A 23,792-nucleotide genomic window follows, 5' to 3' on the forward strand; every position below is an offset into this window, starting at 1 on the left:
ATATACAAAATAAATTTGAGGAAAACAGTATATCTTGAAATAAAATCAAATTAATTATGGAAGGGATGAGAGAAACAACAATAATAGAAATAAGAAAATATACATTTATTTATTTAATACATTTATATACAGTTTTACCAAATACGAGAGATGATCGAAGCGGTTTACAATATTTTTCAAAATAAAATTAAAATAACGTAAATTTTATAGAAAAAAAATTAAATAAAATTGAAAATAAAATAAGAACACAAATGAAATAAAACTAAAAAAGCAAAGGTAAAAATTACATTAAAACATACATAATATCAGCAGACAAGCAAACACTAATTTAACCACTGCCCTTCTCCGGTGAAGCTGTCTTCTCACTAGCCACTCTGGAGTTGTTCAGGATCATTAAATACATAGGAGGCCTCCTACAACTTAATCAAACATTTAAGAGGAAATTAAAAAAAAAAAAAAATCCACACCCATTCCAACAATGGACCGTTTATGTCCTAGAAAAGCTTTGTTTTTCCTGAGTCAAGTCTACTTGCTAAGATCCAAAAAAATCCTAATCTTAAGTACCAAAAAACTTAGTATCTCTCTATTCTGAAAAAAAACAAAACTTCGAGGGCTGAATCCCGATCTGATTCCAACACAAAAGAGATACAAATATTTTTTTCTAATTATCAGAGTCTTGAGATGCTTCCAACAAGGGAGTCCATTCTAACTTATCCAATATCAAATTGTTACCTTCAATATTCTCTCCTTCTAGACTATTCCTGTTTCCCATCGGGATATAATAAATCTGAGACAAAGGTAGAAATGCTTCTGGAGGACTTTTTCAAAATTTCAGTAAAATATTTCTTCAGCATGTCCAAAGGAGAAGTTTATAGAGGATTTTGGGGCTCTAAAGATCTTGAACAGAACTGTCCCCGGGACAGAGCGTGAGGCAAGCAACTAATCCCCCATCTTTCAAATCGTACTGAAGCAAATTGAAACATTTTATCTATCTTACCTCCCTCCCTCCCTGAGAGTGCTAACTATTTGGGCCTTAAGTTTCAAACACCACTGCCACCATTCAGGAGACAGCACATCTTAAAGCAAAGTTTTGTCATTTGCTCAGTTTTCATGAGATTTGAGCGAGACACACGGTGATCTGATCCCCTGTAATTGAAAAATTGACTCTTTCTTTACTAGTCTGTTCCTTGATATTGGTAGCACCTTACTTTTTTTAATATTTTTTTTTTTTTTTGAGGATACAGTTTAAATATGACCACCCATGTACGTCTCTGATTTTTGTTTTCCCTGTTCAGTTGCACGTCTCCTTTCTAAGCTATGGGTACATAAGTGGTTTTTGGGTTAGTGAGGATGAGGAGATTTGTTTAGAGATATTGTAGGTACAATTTATTGTATTTTACATTTATAACTTGCTCCATATTAAAACAAAATCCCTGAGCGAGGAACAACAATCCTAAATAATTTACTTGTTATAAGAATAGCAGGTTACAATAACAATATTAAATAAAAACCGTTTTAAAAAGCTATGCTTTACCTTCCTTTGGTAGCTGCAAGTAATCCTGACAAATCCTTTATTCCGAAGTTGGAATGTTCCACAGTCTAGGGCCAATAAATCGATTGCCCTCTCTCCGTATAACCAGATGAACATCTTTTAGAGAAGGGATGACGAGATAATCACACTGAGAAGAGTGCAAATTCTTCCCAGGCTCACAGAGCCCTAGGCGATCAAGCTACATTGCCGTATCCTAGACATAGCTTTAAAAACCAGGCACAGGACCTTAAAATGAATATTATTAGAATACGAATTTTCGGCAGATCTTTTAAAATGGGGACATGCTGACCACATAATTGACTGAAACAGAGAGAGAAACACATTAGCTGTTAGACCTCAATGGGATCAAGCAGAGGAAAACCAAATCATTCTAAATATAGTAAAATTGAGGGGAAAGACAGAAAAGCGAAACCTTTCTGGGGGGGGGGGGGGGGGAGAAGATTTATGTTGCCACTTTAAGTGCAGCAATAACATTTCTACAATTTGTTTTCAACTCTTTTAGGAATCACATTATTTCCCTGCAATTTCAAAATTGTGTGTGAAACCTAATGACCTAAAAATTTCACAGTTGCCTCTGCCATACAAAAAGAGCATTTCTGTATGCCTGCATTATAGTTTTGTGCACATTTTTAGCTGGTTGCCTGTATACCTCTAGATTTTGGGTTTGTGAACTAAAATATTACATTTAAGATTTCATAATAACTCTACATTTAAACAGCAGCAAGAAATTGAAGATGATATATTCCAAAATGCAAACACATTCTTTGGGAACATAACTTGAAGAAATAAGCAGTAGATATTCATCTTCAGTTTTTGTACCTATCACTTCTTTCTCTCGGTCTCCATTTCTTTTGATGCTTTCTTGCGGCTCTTTGCTTGCTGCTTGTGTGTTCTTTCTTATGTTATACTTGGTCTCTGTGTTATTTTGCCCTTCTTTTTGTTTGTTTGGCTTTTTTTCCTTTCTTCCTTCTCCCTTCCCTTCCTTCCCACTTTCTCTCCTGGTTCCTCCATCCCTGCATGCCACTAACTAGCTTGATTAGATATTAATTGGTTTGTGAATTCAGGCTGAATTGCATCATCATCAGCAGATGGCGGATCCTGACCTGTTGGAGGAATCGTCGTCGTTGCTGGAGCCAAGTGAGATGGGGAGAGGGGCCCCCTTACGACTTGGGTAATTAATCAGTTTCTTTATCCTTGCCTTCATGAGTATTTTGTTTCCTCTCTCATTTCACTTTTTATTTCTTAATTTTAGGCCCTTTCCTTTCTTCACACTTCCCACCTTCATCCTGGCATCTGCCACAGTAGCAGAAGCATCTGGAAGTATAAGAAAGTGAATTCCTGCAAAGCTGAGGTTTTGCTACTGCTGTAAATTAAGTGATTGACCAGGGACTCAGGAGGATGCTTGGGGATTGCAAATTCAGCTGTCCTGGTTTCTGATCCCAGATGTAGGGGTCTGTGCAGACATTAAAATAACTTGTACTAAGAGCATTTTTTTAAAATGTGTGCCCAGTAGCCTAATCCTTTCCGTTGGCCTTGTCAGCTTGCTTGGAACCAGGACTAAGATTCAGAACCAAAACCCCTTAATCTGCAACTACTCAGGAACTTTTCCCCTATTTTTTATCCCCTCCCAACTTACTTAGTCCTTGGTTGTGGTCCATGCACAGGATTCCTTCTGGTAGCCTGCAGGCATGAGCTCTAAATTTGGCCACTTATGTGATAACTGGGACTTTCTCCTCATCAGGGGCTGTGAATGCTGCCTCTGCAGCATCCTTGCCCTGGCTGACATGGAAAAAGGAAGACCTGAGCCAGGGATTGAACCCATGTCCTCTATGGTAATGTATAGCTCTAGCAGTGCTTCTAGGCCAGCCCTATTACTTAAAGGTGACACCTACTGGCTGGATCTAGGACCCATGGTTACAGACTTCTGGAAGAAGCCCTGGTGCATGGCCACTGTAATAATTAAGAGCCCTTATTCTGTGGCAAGGTTGAGGTAGCCTAGTAGGCGTACCTACTAGGCCCCTGCCTACAGTTGGTGACCATGCCTTGGTTTGGGACAAGCTAGATCTTCACCTAAACTAACCCTGTTCCCCACAGGTTGCGCCCTTGGGTTCCAGGGGCCAGTAGGACTTAGGTGGGTCCCAAGGGCAAACCAAGAGAGCGTCCTGAGATGGGCCGAGAGTCAGAACAGGCAGGGCATAGTCTAGGTTCAAGGCAAGATCAGGATCAGGTGGCAAGCAAGGGAATAATCAAAGTCTGAAGCAAAGGTCAGAACTGGAGAATCAGGACAAGACTCTGAGAAGCAACAGGAACAGGGCAAGGCTGGAAGACTGGATGAGGCAAGGCTGGACAAGGCAAGGCATACTGCAGATAAAGCTGGAGGCCTGTTACTGAGATGAAGAGGAGAAGTCATGGCTGAGTTTAAATACTCAGCTGCATGAGGTTATCAGGAGGTGCCCACTGAGCAGATTCCCGCAGAGGGATCTGTAAGAGGCACTGCATGGTGTGTGCCTAAGGAGGCAGGAGGGACAGTGGACCTGGAGCATCTGGCTAAATTCAGCTGGTTGCAGCCTTCTCATTGCCAACCAAACATAACAGTACCCCCTCTTCTAAGCCCCTTCCCCAGGCCTCCTATCTTTGGGTTCTGGGGAGAGAATTGACTGAATACTTTTACCATCTGGGGAATTGGGAGATTTGACCTGAGTTCCAGTGGAGGTTCTGAGAATTCTTCGATTTCAGAGGAATAAGTATCATTGATCCTTTTCTGCAGGAGGGATTCCTTTGAAAAACAGAAAGCATGACTTGGGGGTCCCTGGGTCATCGTGTTGAATGAGGACAGCCCCTGCTTCAGAGGCAGTGGCTTCTACCTCCAGGACAAAGGCCTTCGAGGAGTCTCAGCATAGTTGTGAGGCAACAAGAGTTCTAAGCTGTTGCTTGTTGCATGTGTCGATAACTGTTGTGTATTGGGGTGGCAGATCTTGTAGATCAGACAGGATTGACCAAGCTAGCATGACTAAAGGCAAGGTCTGAATGTTACAGTGCTCCTGGCAAAAAGGGCCCCAAACAGTAGTTTGCAGTGTAGAGCAGTCAATAGAAAGTTGGTGAAGTCTGAGCCAGGGTAATTTGAGAATGACAGGATTTGACTGCCTTGGGGAGTACATTAAATTCAAGGCATTCCTGATGCAATTTGATCTGCTTGGTGATGGGTAAGGTTGCTGTGGTCAAGTAGCCAGGCAGAAGCTCGCCATAGACTGAAGAAATGGCATGGGCTGCAGTCAAGGTGGTGGTGGTGTGCAGCACTGACCCCTGGATTAAATTGCCCTCCGTTCCTCTGGAATCATGTAATGCCTCGGTCTGAATGGTGTGCTCCCCACAAGAGAGGAACACAGGTGTTCCACTGGCTGTGGAGAAGGGGGCTGGGTGACTCAGGACTCTTCCTGACTAAACCCCCATTCTGAGGGTTGCCTGACTTCTTGAGACAGTGCCTAATGAAATACCCCTGTGCAGTGCAGTAAAGGCAGAGCTTATGCTGTCTTCCCTTCTGTTTCTCTTCATCCGAGAACCAAGCTCTCACTAACTGCTTGGTGTAACTCAGCCCAAACTAATTTTTTTGAAACTGCCGTTAAATCAGCCCATGTGTTCGATGTCTCATTTATTTCTCCTGGATCAAATAAAGAAGTTTGTTTCGCCACCGCTGCTGCTTGTTCTTCTGAAAAACTTAGAATGTTCTTCCATTCCCCTTCAAAAGTCGCCATGTGGGCTCTATATCACGATATCAATCACAAAATCTGCCCAACTACAATCAATGTATTCCAGAGACAATTAATAGTCACACAAACACAGCTCAAATAGTCTACTGGTATATAATTCAACCACTTCAATGTAGCCACATTCAATACATATCTCTGTGCAGTTATCAATAGTCCAACCCCGACATGATCATGTTTCGAACCACAAAGTTCTGCCTCAGGGGGAAACCTTTTCTTTAAGTCTTCACAAAGGAGAAACGTTCCATCAGCTCAGTATCGGCTATCTTCTTATTTTTCTTACGCGACCTGATTTCAAAATCGCAATTTGAAAACATGGCAGCAACAGGGAGCCCTTTATACACCTCCCGGAAGTGACGATTTTTCATTCACAGTCAACACAACAACGTCACCCAGTGTTCCCAATGAATAATAATAGAACTGTGAAAATAGCACTTATTGTACAACTATATATTTATTAAGTAGCAGCATTATAATTGTGAACACAAGCCAATTCTGAGAGACCACAAAATAATCTTCTTGAGATTTTTAAACAAGGTTGAAGTTCACAAACAGGTCCTCTCTTGCGTGCTGAGACAAAAGTTCCCCAACACGTCCGATTTTTCTTATACCAAACCCAAAAGAGTCTTCCAACAGGCCCTACTTCCCTTACTGAAATCTGATAGAAGTTCTCTAGCAGGTTGAGTTTTTCAAGGTTGGCACGTAAGGTTTTGATAATGATTCTAACATTCACAACAAAAATGTATGTTTTATAGAGAAACACCGGTTAGATCAAAGAATACCAATTGATTTTCTCATTTAGTCATTGAGGGTCCACTGAGTCTAATGTGAAAATCCAAAAATGTTCCCGTTTGTTCAAGCGGGACTGTATATCACCACCTCTTCTCCCCCCCCCCCCCCCCCCCCACCCTTGTACAACTGTTCCACAATTAACCACTTCAGATCTATAAACTTGTGGTTTTTCTGTATACAATGTTGTACCAAGGGCACTGTAAGTTTAGAAGTCTTGATGCAGCTCCTATGCTCAATTAACCTTGCAACTCAAGCAAAAAGGAAGCAATTTCTGATATTAAGACCTGCTGTAATTGGTCTTGGTGCATTATTATGGTTTATTTTCCATGTAAATGTGTGATAAAATTTAAGGGGGTAAAATGTCTTTAACCCTTCTCAAATTACTTTTCTTAGCGCCCTCAGATGTCTTCCTCTCATGCTTTGGATTTTGGTCCCTCATCTTCTTTTGTCACTTGAGGCATTACTTAGAAATAGAAGGTCTCTTTCAGTTCTAAGCAGTGGTAGTTCTTAAAGTTTCCCCATTCATTAGAATGATTTCCCCCTCATTTTGCGGGCTGACATAACATGTAAGAACAATATTTTATTTTCCTGTAACTATTTCTGTTACCTGTTTATCTCTACATGATCCTAAACAAGTGTTTTTGCTTGGATGTAATTTGCTAAAATTCAATTAAAAAAAAAATAGTTGTTCAAGGTTATTGTCTCAACTTCAAGTCACTTCCATTTCTAAACTCTGCATCAATGCATAGTATTTACAAAGCTGCAACATAGTAGTCAGAACAAACTTTTACAAAGCATTATTGTTTGGAGCAAGAATCTCGAGACAATTAGTAAATTTGGATGATCTGCTCTCAGCATCATATTAAAATAGATTCCAACTTCCCGCAGCTACATCACAGGTTGCAAAAAGCAGGAAAATATATACTGGAAACAGCAACCCTTAGCTGTAGCTGTCTTATGATGCTTTTCCATGCAGAAAGCAAAGTTGCTCACCTGTAACAGGTGTTCTTTGCTGACAGCAGAACAAACAGCCACACCATCCCTCCCTCCTCCCTGGGAAGTTGAGTCTAAGTTTGGAAAAGGACTGCGGGAGTTTTCATGGAGACTCTAGCATGGGGAGATCTCGCTCGTGCCCAGAACACAGTTCAGAAGTTTCTGGTTTAGAGGAGAGAGAGAACCAAATTGGTGCAATTGGATGATGCCATCCATCTTGTGAGGCTGGCTATTCTGCTGTCCACAGACAGCATCTGCTACAGGTAAGTGACTTTGCTTTCCCTATTTTAACATAACACTTACAAGGACATTTTTTTTTTGTTTGAAATATGTTTATTAAAATAGCAGAAAAGATAATACAAATTTCAGAATACAATCAGCATTATAATTCAGAAAACAATACTATCACATACAAATTTTTAGAAGGTTCATAATGAACTCCAGCTAGGAAATTTTAATAGAAAGGTAGCACCCAAGGTAACCACCCTCCTTTTTTTTTTTTTGTAGAAAAGACTTAAGTTTATGTTGTGTAGCCTTAGCTACATCAGGAAAAATTGTGAATATTGCCCCATAAAAAGATTATTTTTAAGTAAAAAAAAAAAAAATATTAAAAGTCCAAATCCTATCAGGTTCCAACACATAGGTAACTAATAATATTGTTTTTGACAAAACTGCAATCTAAGATTCTTGCAGAAAGGCTGTCAAATCTAAACTATCAGAGGATAAATCAGAGTTTGTAGATAAATTTACAGTGGATTGTACTTTTCCCTATCAAGAAGGTAAGATGTCTTTGTTGCAGGAGTAATTGCATCAGAAAAAAATGTCAACGTCTCCGTATAAAATTTCCTTAACATATCTAAAGATGAAACAATTGAAGACTTCAGAAAATTCAAAACTGCAAATTAATTCTCCTAGAATAATGTTCCATATTTTCCATTTTATGATGTAAAACCTCATTATTTCTAATTAAAGCTGTCCCACAATGTCTCTAAAATTATGAAAGATGGTTTAATCAGTGTGGAGCAAGTGGCTAAGCCTTGAGCTTTCTGGGAAGCAATCCATCCATATTGATTCTCCTCTACAGACCTTATCAACATCACAGAACTGTTCCCAAGACTGGGAGGAGGATCGGAAACTCCTTCCAGTACTCCCCAGCCTCACACCAACTTTAGGAAAAAGTTGAGTGGAAGGGCTAAGTGAAGCTGAAGCCTCAAACTCTTTAATTCCTGACAAATTGCCTGGGTTAGATGGAAAGTTAACATCTCCAAGTTCCGTTGGAACATTAGAGGAAGCGCAATAGACTTGGTTGGGAGAGTTCAAATAGCACTTTTCCTCTTCTTGCCCATGAACCAGTTCAGAGGAAGAAAACAAACATCTGGAGGGAGTCCAATAACACAGGAAAATCAGTTCCTAGGGTCATGCCCCTTTGGCATACATTGGCAGCAGTGCACTGCAGGGCACAGTTCTTATGAAGTTGACCTTGGGGGCACTTGATGTCACACCAAAGGCACAACTAGGCCAGAAGTGAAGGAAGATCCAAATCAAGAAGCAACTCGCAGGTAGTATAGGTGACAAATGCCTCTAACTCTGTGTGTCCTGTTCTCCCCCCCCCCCTGTTTAAATTTTATCCATACAGAGAAAGTATGTTTCCTCAGGTACTATAGGTATTTCTCTGTCTCTAATTTTGTACCTGAGGCAATGGACTTGCCCAATGTCACAAGGACTTGCCCAATGTCACAAGGAGCGACAGCAGAATTTGAACCCTGCTTCCCTGGGTTGTAAAGTGTGTTGGTCTTCTACCTGAAGATTCACAGGGCATGCCCAACTAGCAACATGCAGCTTAAAATAACCATCCTACTAAACAGATATCTCCTCTCCCTCCATCACCCCCCACCAGGGATGAGATTAAACACACTGGTGCTCAGCAGGATAGAAACTAAGGAGTTGGGCCCAGCTGGTACCAAGTGCCCTGAAGCTTTGCCTCACTGATGATGATGTTTCAGCAGGGGCTCCCCTTATAGTGTTGGAGCTCAGGCAATTGCCCTGCCCCTGCCAGTAGAATTTTTAGAACTCACCTTTTACCTCTCCCCAGGAAAAGATGAAACCAAACTCAAGAAGCATCATTGACACATTTCAGATGTTTTAATCTTTGTTTTTCTCAGTTTCTCAAACCATTCCTGTATAATTTTAATGTTGTTTTTAGATTGCTATTTGCCCAAACGTCTATCTTTTGGGGAAAATAACCCTAATTTGGTCAGGGTGTGTGATTTTGATCCAGTATTTTGACACTTTTATATCCATCTCTAATTCTTTCTGACTGCTGTTAGTTTCTGAGACCCTTTGGCTCATATTTCCCTGGGGCAACATTGTTGACCTGTGTTTTCTCCTGCGGCAGTTTTGTGGCTGGTGTGATAAGCCGAGAAAGGATTCCAACCTTTGAACGGATGTTGTGGCGAGTGTGTCGAGGGAATGTGTTCCTTCGTCAAGCAGAAATTGAAAACCCTCTGGAAGACCCAGTGACGGTAAGGGAAAAAGTTGTTGTTTGTGCAAGACATTCTCTGGTGAAACAAAGAAATGGGTGCTTAGGACTTTCCTTTTTTTGAATGCATCCCATACTGTATCGTGTAGAGTTCAAGGAAATTAATTTGTAATTGTAAAGTTTTATATTTTGTCACTAGGAGTACACACAATTAGTATTTCACCACCGTGTACCAGAACAGTGATGTATAAACCCTGAACTTTGACATGTAAATGAAATTGCAAGGGTGTATCAGCAAAACCGAGTGAATTTCATGTTTGAGATACTTTTTTGAACTCGTTTATAGAAGTGAAATCACTCTGCATTGGCTTCTGGTGACATCAGCGGGTGAAATGGAGGTCTGATCATGCGCTCTGACCTTCCCCGGGCAAAAAACCGCGACGAAGCACGTCCACCCACTAGCGAACCGGAGCAATTTCGGCCCCCTGTAGCACAGAAAAATGGGTAGGATGGCCGAAGGAATTAACCTTTAGCAGTTTTCTTATACTAAGCCTGGCGACGGGCTGATCAAGTTGGTTGGGGGATGGGAGGCAAGATGGCTGTGGTTCCCTGGAGTAATGTGGGGAGAGCATGCCTGCAGGAAATAGCCTGCCTCCCCCTGAGGAGTTTAGGAGCTGGTTTTGTGAGCTCCTCTCTGACATGAAGAATAATAAACAAGAAATTCTGGAGTTAATGTCAAAGCTCCGAGAAGACATCACTGAGCTGGGCCGGAGGGTGGATGACACTGAAAACCACGTGGATGCCCAATCAGAATATCTGGTGCAGCTTGATAGGAAATACCGGGTGCTGCAGAAAGAACATATGGAACTTCAAGACAAACTGGAGGTTGGAAAACCGTGCCCAGTGATGAAAGTTGCATTTTCGGGGGGTACCAGAGACCTCCAAGGATGAAGATTGTAAAGCACTAGTGATTAGCATCTGCTGTGGGATTTTACAATCTCAAGCTGGTGGGAAGGCCAAACCTATGACTGAGCTGGAAAGGGCTCACTGGGCACTGAGTCAATGGATCCCCATTAAATCCAGGGACATTACAACGTGCTTCCACGCTTATTGGCTGAAAGAACAAGTCTACAATCTTGCCCAGAAACAGCCCACTTGGATGTGGAATGGCCACCCTATAGCCATTTTCACTGATTTTTGGCTCCCAGTACGCTGAAAAAACATCAGGAGATGAGAGAAATCACCGCAGTACTGCGTAAGGAGGTGATTAAGTATCTATGATTATTTCCTTTTGGACTTTTTCATAATTGAAGGCGTCACCTCGAGAAATAAATCCCATGCAGAGGTAATTTTGAAAGCGGCAAGCATATTAGTCCCACCACACTCCAAGAAATTCTTGGCCAGGCTAAATGGCAATGCGTGGGTAAAGGAGGTTGTAGATTACGCACCTCTTCAAAAGAGACGGTGTCTTGAAACCGAAGCGCCCGAGTTGAAGGGCAGGAGCCCAACTGATTGTTCTGCTTTCTTTCTATGCAGACTGTGTGGTCATTGAGGATGGGAGCAAAAGTTCCGTGTCCTGCACTGAATTGTCTAGATATCTGTATATAAAAGCTGTGAAATCTTAACAGTTTTTCTTTTCAAAGTTTTCAGGTGGGGGGTCTACTTCACCATACACCTCCGGGGTGGGGGGTGGCAGCTAATGGTTCGGAGCGCGCGATTACATCTCTTTGGGGAGGAGGTTGGGTATAATTTTCTGGGTTTTTTATTTATCTGTTTGTTGTTTTTTTGTAGTTCTGGTGGGCGTTGGGTTGTCTCTGCTATGAGGTAATGGCCTCCAGACTGGCTAGTACTCTGGAGAAGCTGTTGGAGGGAGATGGTGGGAGAGTGGTTTAGAGGTTGGGACAGCCAGAACTTACCACCTGACAGGGGAAGTGGGAGGAGGAATGCTATCGAGAGTCGTAGGGGGGGTGGGGATGGGATGGGGAGAGAAAGGAGGGGGGTGGTTATTGGGGTTGTTACTTTTTTGTGGGATTGTTAATGTGGGGGAGGGAATTGTCTGTACTGTACGAAGTAACATGATGCTTAGCATAGCACAGCTTCTTTCTCAGACTGATGTGTTCCCTTGGATAGGCGTGGGAGGGCTCTGCCGCCATAGCCAAGGCAAAATTCGGTTCCATCATGTCCGACGTTAGAATAATTTCTTTAAATGTACAAGGGATAGCTGTTAAGAGATCTAAGATTTTAAAATTTTTGAAAAAGGCAAAAGCGGATTTGGCGGTTTTACAGGAAACCCACTTAGAAGCACGGGAACATGAAAAACTGAAGCGGGCCTGGGTGGGTAGGGTCTGTGCAGCTTTTTATTCTTCTCAATGCCGGGGTGGGGGGTTTGTATCTTGATGAACATTTTCTATAGATCTTGCTGTGATCCAGAAGGGCGGTATGTTATTTTGGAAGGGAATCTTTATGGTCAAACTATTACCTATGTAAACATTTATGGGCCCTCATACAGGATTGATGGAATTTCATACTAAATTTCGGCAGGTTCTCGATATTTCTTGCTTGTGCCTAGGTGGTGACTGGAATGAATGTGTAGATGTCTGCTTAGACAGATCAGGGGGAGAAAGGCATATGAGAGTAGTGGGAGTGAGGTTCAAGAACTGATGCGCTTCTATGATTTAGTTGATGTCTGGAGGGCATGGAACTCAGGATGTAGAAATTACACATTTTACTCTCCCAGAAATTGTACTTGCAGCTGGATTGATTTTTTTTCTTATGCAACAAGGCCCTGGCTGTTTCTATTGCAGACTCGAACATATTGACCTGCACTATTTGTGACCACCATGCTATTTCCTTATCTCACAAAGCAGGGGCACAGGCAGGTATAGACTAGCCATGGCAGTTGAATGTTTCCTTACTGGGCCAGAAGGTTTTTAGAGAACAACTTAGAGGTCACGTGGGATTTTCACAGGCATAACTCAGGAGAAGATCATAACCCCACACTTTGGTGGGACTTCTTGAAAGCTGTGCTTAGGGACCATATCATTGCCTATGCAAGTCATAAGAAAAAAAAAGAGTAGAAAGCTCTTCAGGCTGATTTAGGAACTAGAGGAGAAACATAAGCAGAATTGCTCTTTCAAAATTTTAAGAAAGCTGGGTCTGATGAGGGATCAACTTAAAACCCTTCAAGTTACTGAGATTGAAAAAAACCATGAGATATATGAAACAGAGTTATTATGAATTTGGCACCAAAGCAGATTCCTTACTGGCAAAGTGATTGTTCTGTTATCTATGGGGAGCAGGACGGTCAGGGAAATATACAGCAGTTACCCCTGGCTATTAATACTCTTTGCTGAACACTTTTCTAAATTCTATCAAGGAACATAAGAACCAGTAGAGCAAGTTGTCGATTCCTTCTTAGAGGGCCTGCAGCTTCCCAAGCTGTCAGAGAATGAGAGAGACTGCTTATTGGTGGATATTACTATAGTGGAGGGGGAAAAGGGGGGGGGGGGGGGGAGTCCCGGATCCGATGGCTATCCTGTAGAATTTTATAAGGCTTTCTTGGTAGAGCTGACCCCTTATTGGGTGAATTATTTAACTATTTGCGCACACTGGGTGCCAGAGTGGTGAATTTAACTGAAGCATTGTTAGTGTTAATCCACAAAGCATCCAAAGACACACTAGACTGTACATCTTACCATCCTATTTCCCTTAACACTGATGTTAAGATTTTGGAAAAAATATTGCAGTTTCGATTAGAGGACCTAATGCTGAGATTAGTGCACCCAAACCAAACCGGGTTCATAAAGGAGATACTCTTGACTAACAATACATGGCGTCTGTTTAATATTCTACATCTCACCTCTTCTAAACAGGTGGCTAGGGCTGTTATATCTATGGATGCAGATAAAGCTTTTAATCGTGTGTCCTGGTCATATTTCTTTACTGTGCTGAAATGCTTTGGTTTCCCAGATGATTTTATTGCATGGATCAAAGCACTTTACACAAATCCCATAGCTAGGGTTGTTTCCAATGGGGTACTATCTACCTCCTTTCCAATAGGGAGGGGGTCATGGCAAGGATGCCGTATGTCTCCTTTGCTATTTGACTTGGCTATGGAACCCTTAGCACAGGCTATCAGGCAATCTACCACTATTGAAGGGTTTACTTTTTATAATGACAATCACAAAATTTCCTTATATGCAACTAATGCACTCTTATTTCTCACAAATTTGTCTGTATCTCTGCCAGCACTTTCACCAGGCCTCAGGTTATGTGATTAACTTCTCTAAATCAGAATATTTGCTGGTAGGCCCTAACAGAAGGAGGTCTGCAGGCCTTGGATGATTTTCTGGAAAGTAAAGATGGGTTCAGACATTTAGGCATCTGGATCCCAAAGGCTTATTCACAGTTTTATATAAAACAAATTACAGCCCTGTGTTCCAGGCCATTAAAGCGGATTTAAGGAAATGGGCCTCTCTACCAATATCTCTATTAGGGAGAGTGAATTTGGTTAAGATGGCAGTGTTACCATGGTTACTATATCTCTTCATGCATGTACCATGTGATGAACCTTTGCTAGCTTTACAGGCTATTCGGGGTGAGATTTCCAGCTTTTATATGGCAAGAAGAACCTCCATGGCTTAAATATGCTATGGTTCCCTTACGGGAGAGGGGGGGGCCGTTAAATTACTCAACTTCTTATAATATTATTAGTCTTGTAGACTAGCAAGTTTTCAGGTCTGGTTGGGAGCTAACCCACCAGAGGCATGGCTTTCTATGGAAGTAGGTGGGGCAAGAAGTTGTAGCTTAGATGCTCTTTTACATATGTCACCCTCATCCAATACTTATAGACGGTATGTGCGAGGACATCCGATTATAGTTCATACCCTCCAAGTCTGGAAGCCTATCAAATCTAAGATTGCGATATTGGATGTGCATTGGTCTTACATGTCTCCCTTGTCCCGGAATTCAGACCTTTCAAAACACACGTTCTCCCCAGATGTAGAACCTTGAGAAAGGAGAGGACTTAGATTTTGGGGCAGTTAGTTGATGGAGATAACCTTAAGTCCTTTACAGACCTAATGAGGAAATATCAGGTACCAAGTTCCACTAGGGGCCTTTATTTTCACTTAAGGAAAAATATCTCAAACCAGCCACTGAATTACGATGCAGTAGACGAAGACAGGCCCAGGCATGTCATCTCAGTTCTGTGCATCTCTATCTGGTCTGAGTTGGGAGAGGTTACCATGACCAACCAGATTCTCAGACAATGGAATACTGATCTGGATATTCAGTTAGACGCCAGGGATTGAAAAGCTATTTGGAAAGCCACTCGGAATATTTCTATTTGTAATAAAGGGTATGAGGTGCTATACAAATTATTACATTGTTTATATCACACACCTGCATTTTATGCTCGCTTTAGCAACAGCAGTCCACTATGCTGGAGGGGGTGTGGGAGGGAGGGTTCATACCTTCATATGTGGTGGGACTGCATTGAACTACATAAATTTTGGAGTCAGATTACCGATTGTATTTCTGCAGTTTGCAAGCAACCAGTGACTGTTGATGCCTCTTTATATTTGTTGGGAAAATGGGGTAATAAATGGGGCATGAGAGGACATAGGAAGTTGGTGGGGCATTTGTTGCATGCAGCCTGTTTAGTGATTGCACACCAATGGACAGGGATTCCCTCTAGAAATTGTTGGGAGTTTAAACTTGCAAAGATAGCTGTACTAGAGAGGCTAACCTATATGTTCTAGAATAGAATGGACACCTATAAGCAGATATGGGATCCATATTGAGCCTGTTGGGAAATGGCTACAGATATCTGATTGATTGTTAGATGGTTACTATGATGGTAATGAACACACATTGTCTGAGTCAATTACAGTTTATTAATTGTATGCTTTACATGTTGATCCAGCTTTTGTATATGCAGTACAGTACATTGTTGTATATGTTTGTACAATTATTTTATAGAGTTTAAAAAAAAAATCATTCAGCATTCACATGATCCCTTCGTAAGAAGGTTCCTTAACCACTACAAAGGAGGTGTATGCCACTGCACCCATTCCATCTCTTTCAATTTGAAGTTGGAAATCAAATGTCATGTCCACCTGATGTGGACAGGAATGTGGAGGCCATGGAATTTTGAATAATGCCTCATTTATGAAAACTGGTGCATTTTCAATTTGAGGTTAGAGCTATCAAGAGGTACCTTGTTTTTGAAAATCAGTGCTGTGGTTGTGAAGGCATAGAAACATTTATAGTTTTCTGTAGGTTAAATCAAAAGTGTAAAATTATACACTTTTTGTTGTAATATATATTCCCTCTCCCAACGGGTTTACAATTTGAATAGGACTAGAGACAGATATATGGATATCTCCCATTGGATGTGGGGGAACTCCTTTACCTGTTCCTGGATGCCCTTGGTTAATCCAGTAATTATGGGGCGGATTTTAAGAGCCCTGCTCGCCGGTGCGCCTATTTTACATAGGCCTACCGGCGCGCGCAGAGCCCCGGGACTCGCGTAAGTCCTGGGGTTCTCCGAGGGGGGCGTGTCGGGGGCGGTCCCGGTCGTCGCGGCGTTTTCGGGGCGTGTCGGCAGCGTTTTGGGGGTGGGTACGGGGGCGTGGCTACGGCCCGGGGCGGTCCGGGGGCGTGGCCGCGCCCTCCGTACTCGCCCCCAGGTCGCGGCCCGGCACGCAAGAGGCCCGCTGGCGCGCGGGGATTTACGCCTCCCTCTGGGAGGCGTAAATCCCCCGACAAAGGTAAGGTGGGGGCTTAGACAGGGCCGGGTGGGTGGGTTAGGGAGGGGAAGGTGAGGGGAGGGCAAAAGGAAGTTCCCTCCGAGGCCGCTCGGCTCGGCGCACGCCGGCTATACAAAATCGATAGCCTTGCGCGCGCCGATCCAGGTTTTTAGCAGATACGCGCGGCTCCGCGCGTATCTACTAAAATCCAGCGTACTTTTGTTTGCGCCTGGAGCGCAAACAAAAGTAGGCCTATTCGCGGAGTATGAAAATCCGCCCCTATATGTTTTGATCAATGTAGCAATGTACACTCTGCGAGTAATAATCCAAAGTTTTTTTGCAGGTAAACCCGGGGTTTGAAAATTGACCCTGTAATTATGGATAACAGTTTGCCTGCTTGATGACCGCGTGCTGTTAGTTATGAGAGAATTGTGTCAGACATAAGAAAGTATGTGCAGGGTTTAATTTTGAAATCCTTGCATGTACTTCTGGGAGCACATTTTGTACCTGCGGTGTGAGTACTGGCCTGAATTTTCAAAAGGAAACTCCCCAGGGCCTGCAGGCTCTGCACAAGGTTAGATTATTACTCTCCCTGTTGGCGCCATAGCTATTAAAGAGATTTTTTTTTTAACAAAGTGGAATCTCCAGCTAGTAGAGCTGCTCTTTTAACCCATGGAGAGAGCTTCTGGTTTGGAACCCGAAGATTGCAAGTTCAAATCGCAAGATGACAGGTTTTAGAGAAATAAACTGCAGTGAGTGTGGGACCATTAGAGGCCCTTGGTTAAAACATAACAAAACACAGTATTAATTAGATGTATGTCAGATAATGGATAATATCAGCTGAGCAGACTCTGCAGCATCTCATAAGTGCTACATAATGAGGTTATTCCTGGTGTGATTATTCTCCGGAAGGGGAGCCTGAGATCAGTTTCCTAAATGAGGGAGAATAATAATCCATTAACGGATGTAGGAAGGGATTTGTGTGTCTGTACAAACAGCTGCACATAAAACATTCATTTGATTATATAATATTCACAGATTGCTGTTTTCTTGTTTTTCATGTTTTGTAAGAGATTCACAGGGTGTGATATTTCCAAGAGACAGATGTTGTTCACGCTCATCTACGACTGTGCGTTCAGACTACATGTACTGATGCTTTAAAGTCTTATCCTTCCAGACACCTAACAGATCTCATTTAACTATATTACCCAGTAAGCTTAACCAGTGCCTAAAAGGGGTTTTGAAATCAAAGCAAAATGTCTTTAACCAGCATGAAAATGCAGCCAAAGCTGTGTGAAAATTGGTTTCTTTTTGCAATGCATGCCCCGAATGTAACAATCCCATTGGTTGGCTCTACTCTTTTCCTGCACGTGGCACCAGGCGCGTATCATTCATTTCTGCCCTGAATGTGCCTTTGTACTTAATTTATAGAAAGATATTTGATGGATGAGTCATTGATCTAAACAGGAAGTAGAGCAGCGTGCGTAAGTATTTATGGAATATTATCTAGTTAAAGAAACCAGCAGAAGAGGGTGTGTTTTGACCCAGCTGATGATCAAAGGAGGGTGCTGTTTTAATGTCTAGTGTGTGCCCCAAGATAAGGGTTGTTGCTCTTTAAAATTAAGCCTGTTCCTTCCTAGTATTGAATTTTTATGATTAAACTGCTCGCTGCACATTCTTGCTCCCTGGGTTGGCAATAACTTTCTTTACTCTATGTGGCTAATAATGTTTTAGGAACTTATCCAAACCTCTTTTAAATCATGTTAGTCACCTTTACCATGCCCAGTGGCTGCAAATTCCACAGCTTGATAATGCGATAAGTGGAAAAAGTACTTTCTATGATTTGCTTTAAATCTACTGGTTTTTAGTTTTATGGACACTCCCCTTGTTTTATTTACCCAATCTGCCAAACGCATGATTTTTAAACTTCTATTATGTCCCCCCCTCAGCCGTTTTTCTGTTCTAAGCTGAAGAAACCTAACTTGCAAAACCTCTCATAATAGAGGAGCCTTTCCATTCCCTTTTGTCATTTTTGTCACCTTCCTGTGCACCTTTTCTAGTTCTGCTCTCTTTTTTGAGATGGGATGTATACAGTACTCAAGGTGTGGTCTCATCATGAAGCAATATGATATTCTCCATTTTATTTTCCATTACTTTTTGGATCATTCCTAACATTCTATTTGCTTTTTTTTTGTCTGCCGACGCATACCGAGCTGATGATTTCAATGTACTGACCACAAGGACTCCAAAGTTCCTGGGTGGTGATTCCCAATACAGAAACCAGCATTGTGTACCTGTAGTTGGGATTATTTATCCCTATGTGCATCTTTTTGCATTTTTCTATATTAGATTTCATCTGCCATTCAGTTGCTCAGTCTCCTAGTCTCACAAGGTCCTTAAGCAGTACCTCGCAATCCACTTCTGTTTTAATAATTTTGTCATCTGCAAAGTTGATCACATCACTCGTCGTCCCCTTTTCCAGATCATTTATCAACATTTTAATAGCACAGGTCCCGGTACCAATCCTTCTATTCCACTAATGACCTTTCTCTGTTTGGAAAACTGACCATTTAGTCCTACCTTCTGTTTCTGGTCTTTTTAAACAGTTCCCAATCCACAGAAGAACACTGCCTTCTATCCCATGACTTTCCATTTTCTGAGGAGCCTTTTTAATGGGGGACTTTGTCAGATGCCACTGGGCCAGCCCAATTATTTATTTATTTTTTTTTTTTTAAATTGGGCTAAAATTGTAAACTGAGCAAGTTCAACCTGGAAGTTTTGTGTTATAGCACTCAGACTGATAAGAGGAAGGATTTCTTGTATAAAGTGTTTTTTGTCAAGGGAGGGGGAAAATGGAGGGTGTGTGTGTATAATTATTTGGAACATATGTTCTGTAGTCCTGATCTCATCTAATTTTTAACATTTTTTTTTTGTCTAGGGTGACTATGTGCACAAATCAGTATTTATTATATTCTTTCAAGGAGATCAGCTAAAAACTAGAGTCAAGAAGATCTGTGAAGGGTAAGAAAACCAAAATGAGTCGCCCTCCTGTAGTGAGAGCCTACTGTTTTTTTATGAGAAGCTTTCTCAAATTAGTATGAATTTTAATGGTGTGATCTGGAAGTGATAGAGCAGTTGCAAATTGCAGCCTGAAGGTCTCCATGTTAGATGGTGAATTTTGTCATTGGCTCCCTGCAGAGTAAACTTGTGCTGCCCTAGTGTGTTCTCGTTCCAATAAGACTTCCATTCATCATAACCTGAGTTTTGGGGCATGGAAGACACTGGAAGGAAATGGGACATGATGCAAACCTCCCTGTGTCAGGACGTTCACTGTCTGTGCAGAAACAACCCTTGGTTCATTAGGTCTGCTTCTTTTCCAGCCTTCCCAAGTACCATGTGGTTGTGACAATGTCAGCCCAGCTGGAAATGTCTGACAGGTTTGACCCAATAGAAGGAGAAGAGAAACAAAACTTAACCCTCCACATTAGCCAGGCCAGCCTGGTCCTCGTGCAGAGGACCTGGATTTGATTTCAGGGCTACGACTGTGCTGCTTGAGCTGGCTGAAGATGCTACAAAGGCATCCCTGAGGAGTCTCAGACTCTGGGTCCATGTTAGCTAGATTTTGGAAGGAGCTGTCTTTCATGGCCCCTGATCGAGGACTATTTCTGTGATAGCTGGGCTGAGTGGGAGAAGATGTAAAATGGGTGAGAGGGAGAACCCCAGATGATTGCAGATTAAAGCTTATGGCACCATGGCCCAACAGGTGTTAGTTCAAAGTGAGCAGAAAGCCCAAAAGCATGAAGAGGAACCTTCCAGGCAAAAAGTTTCCAAATAAATCCCAAAAATGTAAGCCTCGGCCATTTGTTAAAAGGTTTCATGATGGTTACTTCGAAATGTGAATTCATAGGTGCTATAAATAAGGTGGCTGTTAGATTAATTCTAGTAAATTATTTTTAAATGTGTATTCCTTTCAGCTTTCGTGCCTCTCTCTATCCCTGCCCTGAAACACCCCAGGAGAGAAAAGAAATGGCATCTGGAGTTGCTACCAGGATTGATGATCTTCAGATGGTAAACTAAGAAACCAAAGTTCTCTCTATATTTTAATAAAAAAATTAAAGAAATTAGTGCTTAGAAAACTAAGCTGTTCTTTGGTTCTGTTTCTGAGCTTCTGGCTAAGATGGTTTATCACCCTGTGTGTTAGTTTATTCAGCTGTACTTGGGTATTAATACTATTACTTGGAAAAAAAGTAGAGAGGGCAATGGTAAGAGTGAGAGCATGAGAAGATCAGAGAGAGAAAATAGGATCTGCAAAATGGACAACCAGTCATGGGACATAAGGTCATATTATTAGGATATTATCAGCAAGCTGTTATATAAGCATACCATAATATAGCTGATGTAAGAGTTTAGTGTTAATGGCTAGAAATCTGTGCAGAAATGCAAACTGTGATGGCATGAGTTATGTGACTGTTTATTCTACTGTTGCGGGTTGGACTTTATACTGATTTATTCCCCAAACTAAAACATTTCGCATCCTAAAGGTAACAAGGAAACAATTTTTGCTTTATTGGAGAAAACCACAGTGAATCTTTTCTTTAAACCATTTATGGAAGAATTATGAAATTATAAATTGAGATTTCTGCATTGAACTTAGTGATTCCATCTGTTTCTGCTAAATCTCTGGCCCTGACATTGCAGCGACACATCAGAAAGGGGGAGGGGAAAAAAGGATGCTCTGAGGGAGAAGGAGAGGCCACAGTTGCTAGAATTGCAGCACACCATTAGCTAAATCTGTGAGATTTAACTGTTCCTTGATGGAAAAATTACCAACATTTTGTTTTCTTGCTATTTTATTACAAATGCCTGTACTATCATATCAGACTAAACCAACCTCCCATTTCACAGTGTCTGTGTTCTCTCTCTCTCTCTCTCCTACCCATCCTTCTGTGAAAGGTGCTTAATCAAACGGAGGATCATCGTCAAAGGGTTCTGCAGGCCGCTGCAAAAAATATCCGTGTGTGGTTCATCAAAGTGCGAAAAATGAAAGCCATATACCACACTCTTAACCTCTGCAACATTGATGTTACCCAGAAGTGTCTGATTGCTGAAATTTGGTGCCCGGTAGTTGACCTGGATTCAATTCAGTTTGCTCTGAGAAGGGGCACAGTGAGCATTTTTTTCCTTCTTGTTTCAGCTTTATACCTGAGAGATTTTAGATTGGTCAGACTAGAAGCTGAAAACATGTATTACTCTTCATAGCTGATACAGAGCAAGCAGCAGTAGTGCAAGTTTTAATCACACAGCATCTGTGCTTTCCTCTGCTCTGTAGAGGTGTGTCAGTACCAAGTCAGCCCTAGAGCACAAGTCATGACTTTTTTTAAAATGATGCATCCTCTTGTTTAGTAGATGCTAGTCCGAGGCCATAAACGTTATTTTAGGTGCACAAACTTGCAGCTGTCAGATGGTAATGATTTTTGGTCTTGCCTGACCTGAGCTGGAGCAGTATTCAGTTCACTGAACTACCTAGTCCTTTTTGAGACTTGATCTTGCCCAGCCTGCTCAAGCACAGCCTGAACTTCAAAAGTGCAGACACCTGATTTTTATTTTTCTTGTTGCTTTTTCCCCAAATAGGAACACAGTGGGTCAACCGTTCCATCTATCCTGAACAGAATGCAAACCAGTCAAACACCCCCAACCTACAACAAAACAAACAAATTCACCTATGGTTTTCAGAACTTGGTTGATGCCTATGGCATTGGAACCTACAGGGAAATTAATCCAGGTAACCAGCTGAGGAAATGGCCTGATGCCTCAGGGACCCTCTAGGATTGTAAGCTCTTTGGGGCAGAAACTTATTGTACCTGAATATTAATAGTGCCTGAGCATTATATGGAAAGTTGGGCTAAGATCAGGGCACCATGTGGATGTTTTGAATGATGTTAGAGAATCTTTGAGAATGGGTATTACTAAAAATCAGGACTGGTGAGTAACTGCGCTGGTGATCTTGTGTCCAGGCATGTGAACACATTTTATTTATTTATTTCTCACATTTTATACCACTAAAGCAGAAAAACAAAGCGGTGTACAATGCATAAAAAAAAGAGGATGAAAACATTAAAATAAAATCATCTTATATAGCAATTAATTAAAAAGAATCCACAAATCCAGGTAGAGATCCATGAACAATATTAAAATATTTTTATTTTTCTAAAAAAAACCAAATAATTTGTTTCCAATTTCACTTGCTGAGGGGCTGAACGCCAACGCTCTGGACCTCAAACCCGAAACCTCCTCTTCCTATGTGCCATCTTATATATATCTTATTGCAGGAACCTGACGAAAAGCCTCAAACTGAGAATGCAGAGGGGCATGGCTTCTAATGTCGTCATGTAGAATTTTAGCTCCCCCTTCCCATGAAGTGCCTTAAACATTAGAATTAAAATCTTAAACTGCTTATGTTTTTCAGTGGGTAAACAATGTAGCTGCTGTAGTAATGAGCTAGCGCTCACTCTTCTGAGGTACCCATGAATCAGCCGGGCTGCCATATTTTGGACCACTTGCACTCGCTGAATGTTTGGTTTTTGTTTTTTTTAGGAAGGTCTACTAACAAAGCATTGCAGTAATCAATAGGGAGATTAAGGCTTGAACCGCCACTCTAAAAACTGAAAAATCTAACCCTGATCTCAGCCTCCTTAACTGTCTAAGTCTGAGGAGTGCTCTTTGTGTGATAAGGGACATGTGGGGATCCAACTAAACTCCTCATCCACAAACACCCCCAAAATCTCTAGCTTTATGACTTCTAGCCATTGTGCTATCTCTGACCTTTATAAACAGAATAAAAAATCCCCTCATTACCTCGCACAAGAAGCCACTTTGTTTTAGCCACATTTTAAAAGAAAATTTTGAGATTCAAGCCATTTTAGAATCAACCCTAACCCCTCATTAGTCCTCTCAATTGCACTAACTGGGTCCTTCCCTGATGGAACCACCAATTGCTCATCGTTGGCATATATAAACCCTAAAAATCCCAAAGAGAAAACCATTGACTCTAATGCCTGTAAAAAAAATATATTAAACAGTGATGACAGTGGTGAACCTTGAAAAACTCCACATTCTAGCCTAAAAGGGTGTGAAAGAAACCCTGATCTTTCTGACAGAAAAGATTTAAGCCATTTTAAAACCTGACCACCCAGTCCTAAGGTTATACATCTTTCCAATAAAAATCCATTAACTACCAGGTAAAATGCACTGGATAAATGTAATAAAATAAAGACTGCATCCCCATGATCTCAAAATCTTATCTTGTACTGCTGCTAAAACTCTCTCTATCCTATAGCCCTTCCTAAAACCTGATTCCCTGTACGTACCAGGATCAGTCTAGGACACCTGGGTTGTGACTCCGCACCAGTAGATGGAGACAGATTAAAACTTGTGGGCGGAGCCATATATAAGCCCCTGTG

At 41.6% G+C, this 23,792-nt stretch overlaps 1 protein-coding gene across 4 annotated transcripts in view; it reads left to right on the forward strand.

The window, feature by feature from the left end:
* Window positions 1-23,792, forward strand: part of ATP6V0A1 (ATPase H+ transporting V0 subunit a1) — a 138,276-nt gene that overhangs the window by 49,830 nt on the left and 64,654 nt on the right. For 3 of the 4 annotated variants that reach the window (XM_029572451.1, XM_029572453.1, XM_029572455.1), the window contains 6 exons: window positions 2,617-2,723; window positions 9,497-9,623; window positions 19,271-19,353; window positions 20,307-20,400; window positions 21,286-21,498; window positions 21,964-22,114. In XM_029572451.1, the coding sequence (XP_029428311.1) occupies window positions 2,617-2,723; window positions 9,497-9,623; window positions 19,271-19,353; window positions 20,307-20,400; window positions 21,286-21,498; window positions 21,964-22,114 (775 nt within the window). The remainder of the gene's footprint in view (window positions 1-2,616; window positions 2,724-9,496; window positions 9,624-19,270; window positions 19,354-20,306; window positions 20,401-21,285; window positions 21,499-21,963; window positions 22,115-23,792) is intronic. The other variant, XM_029572454.1, reaches the window with a different exon arrangement.

This window comes from Rhinatrema bivittatum, chromosome 12 (genome assembly GCF_901001135.1).
Source record: "Rhinatrema bivittatum chromosome 12, aRhiBiv1.1, whole genome shotgun sequence".
Taxonomy (NCBI): domain Eukaryota; kingdom Metazoa; phylum Chordata; class Amphibia; order Gymnophiona; family Rhinatrematidae; genus Rhinatrema; species Rhinatrema bivittatum.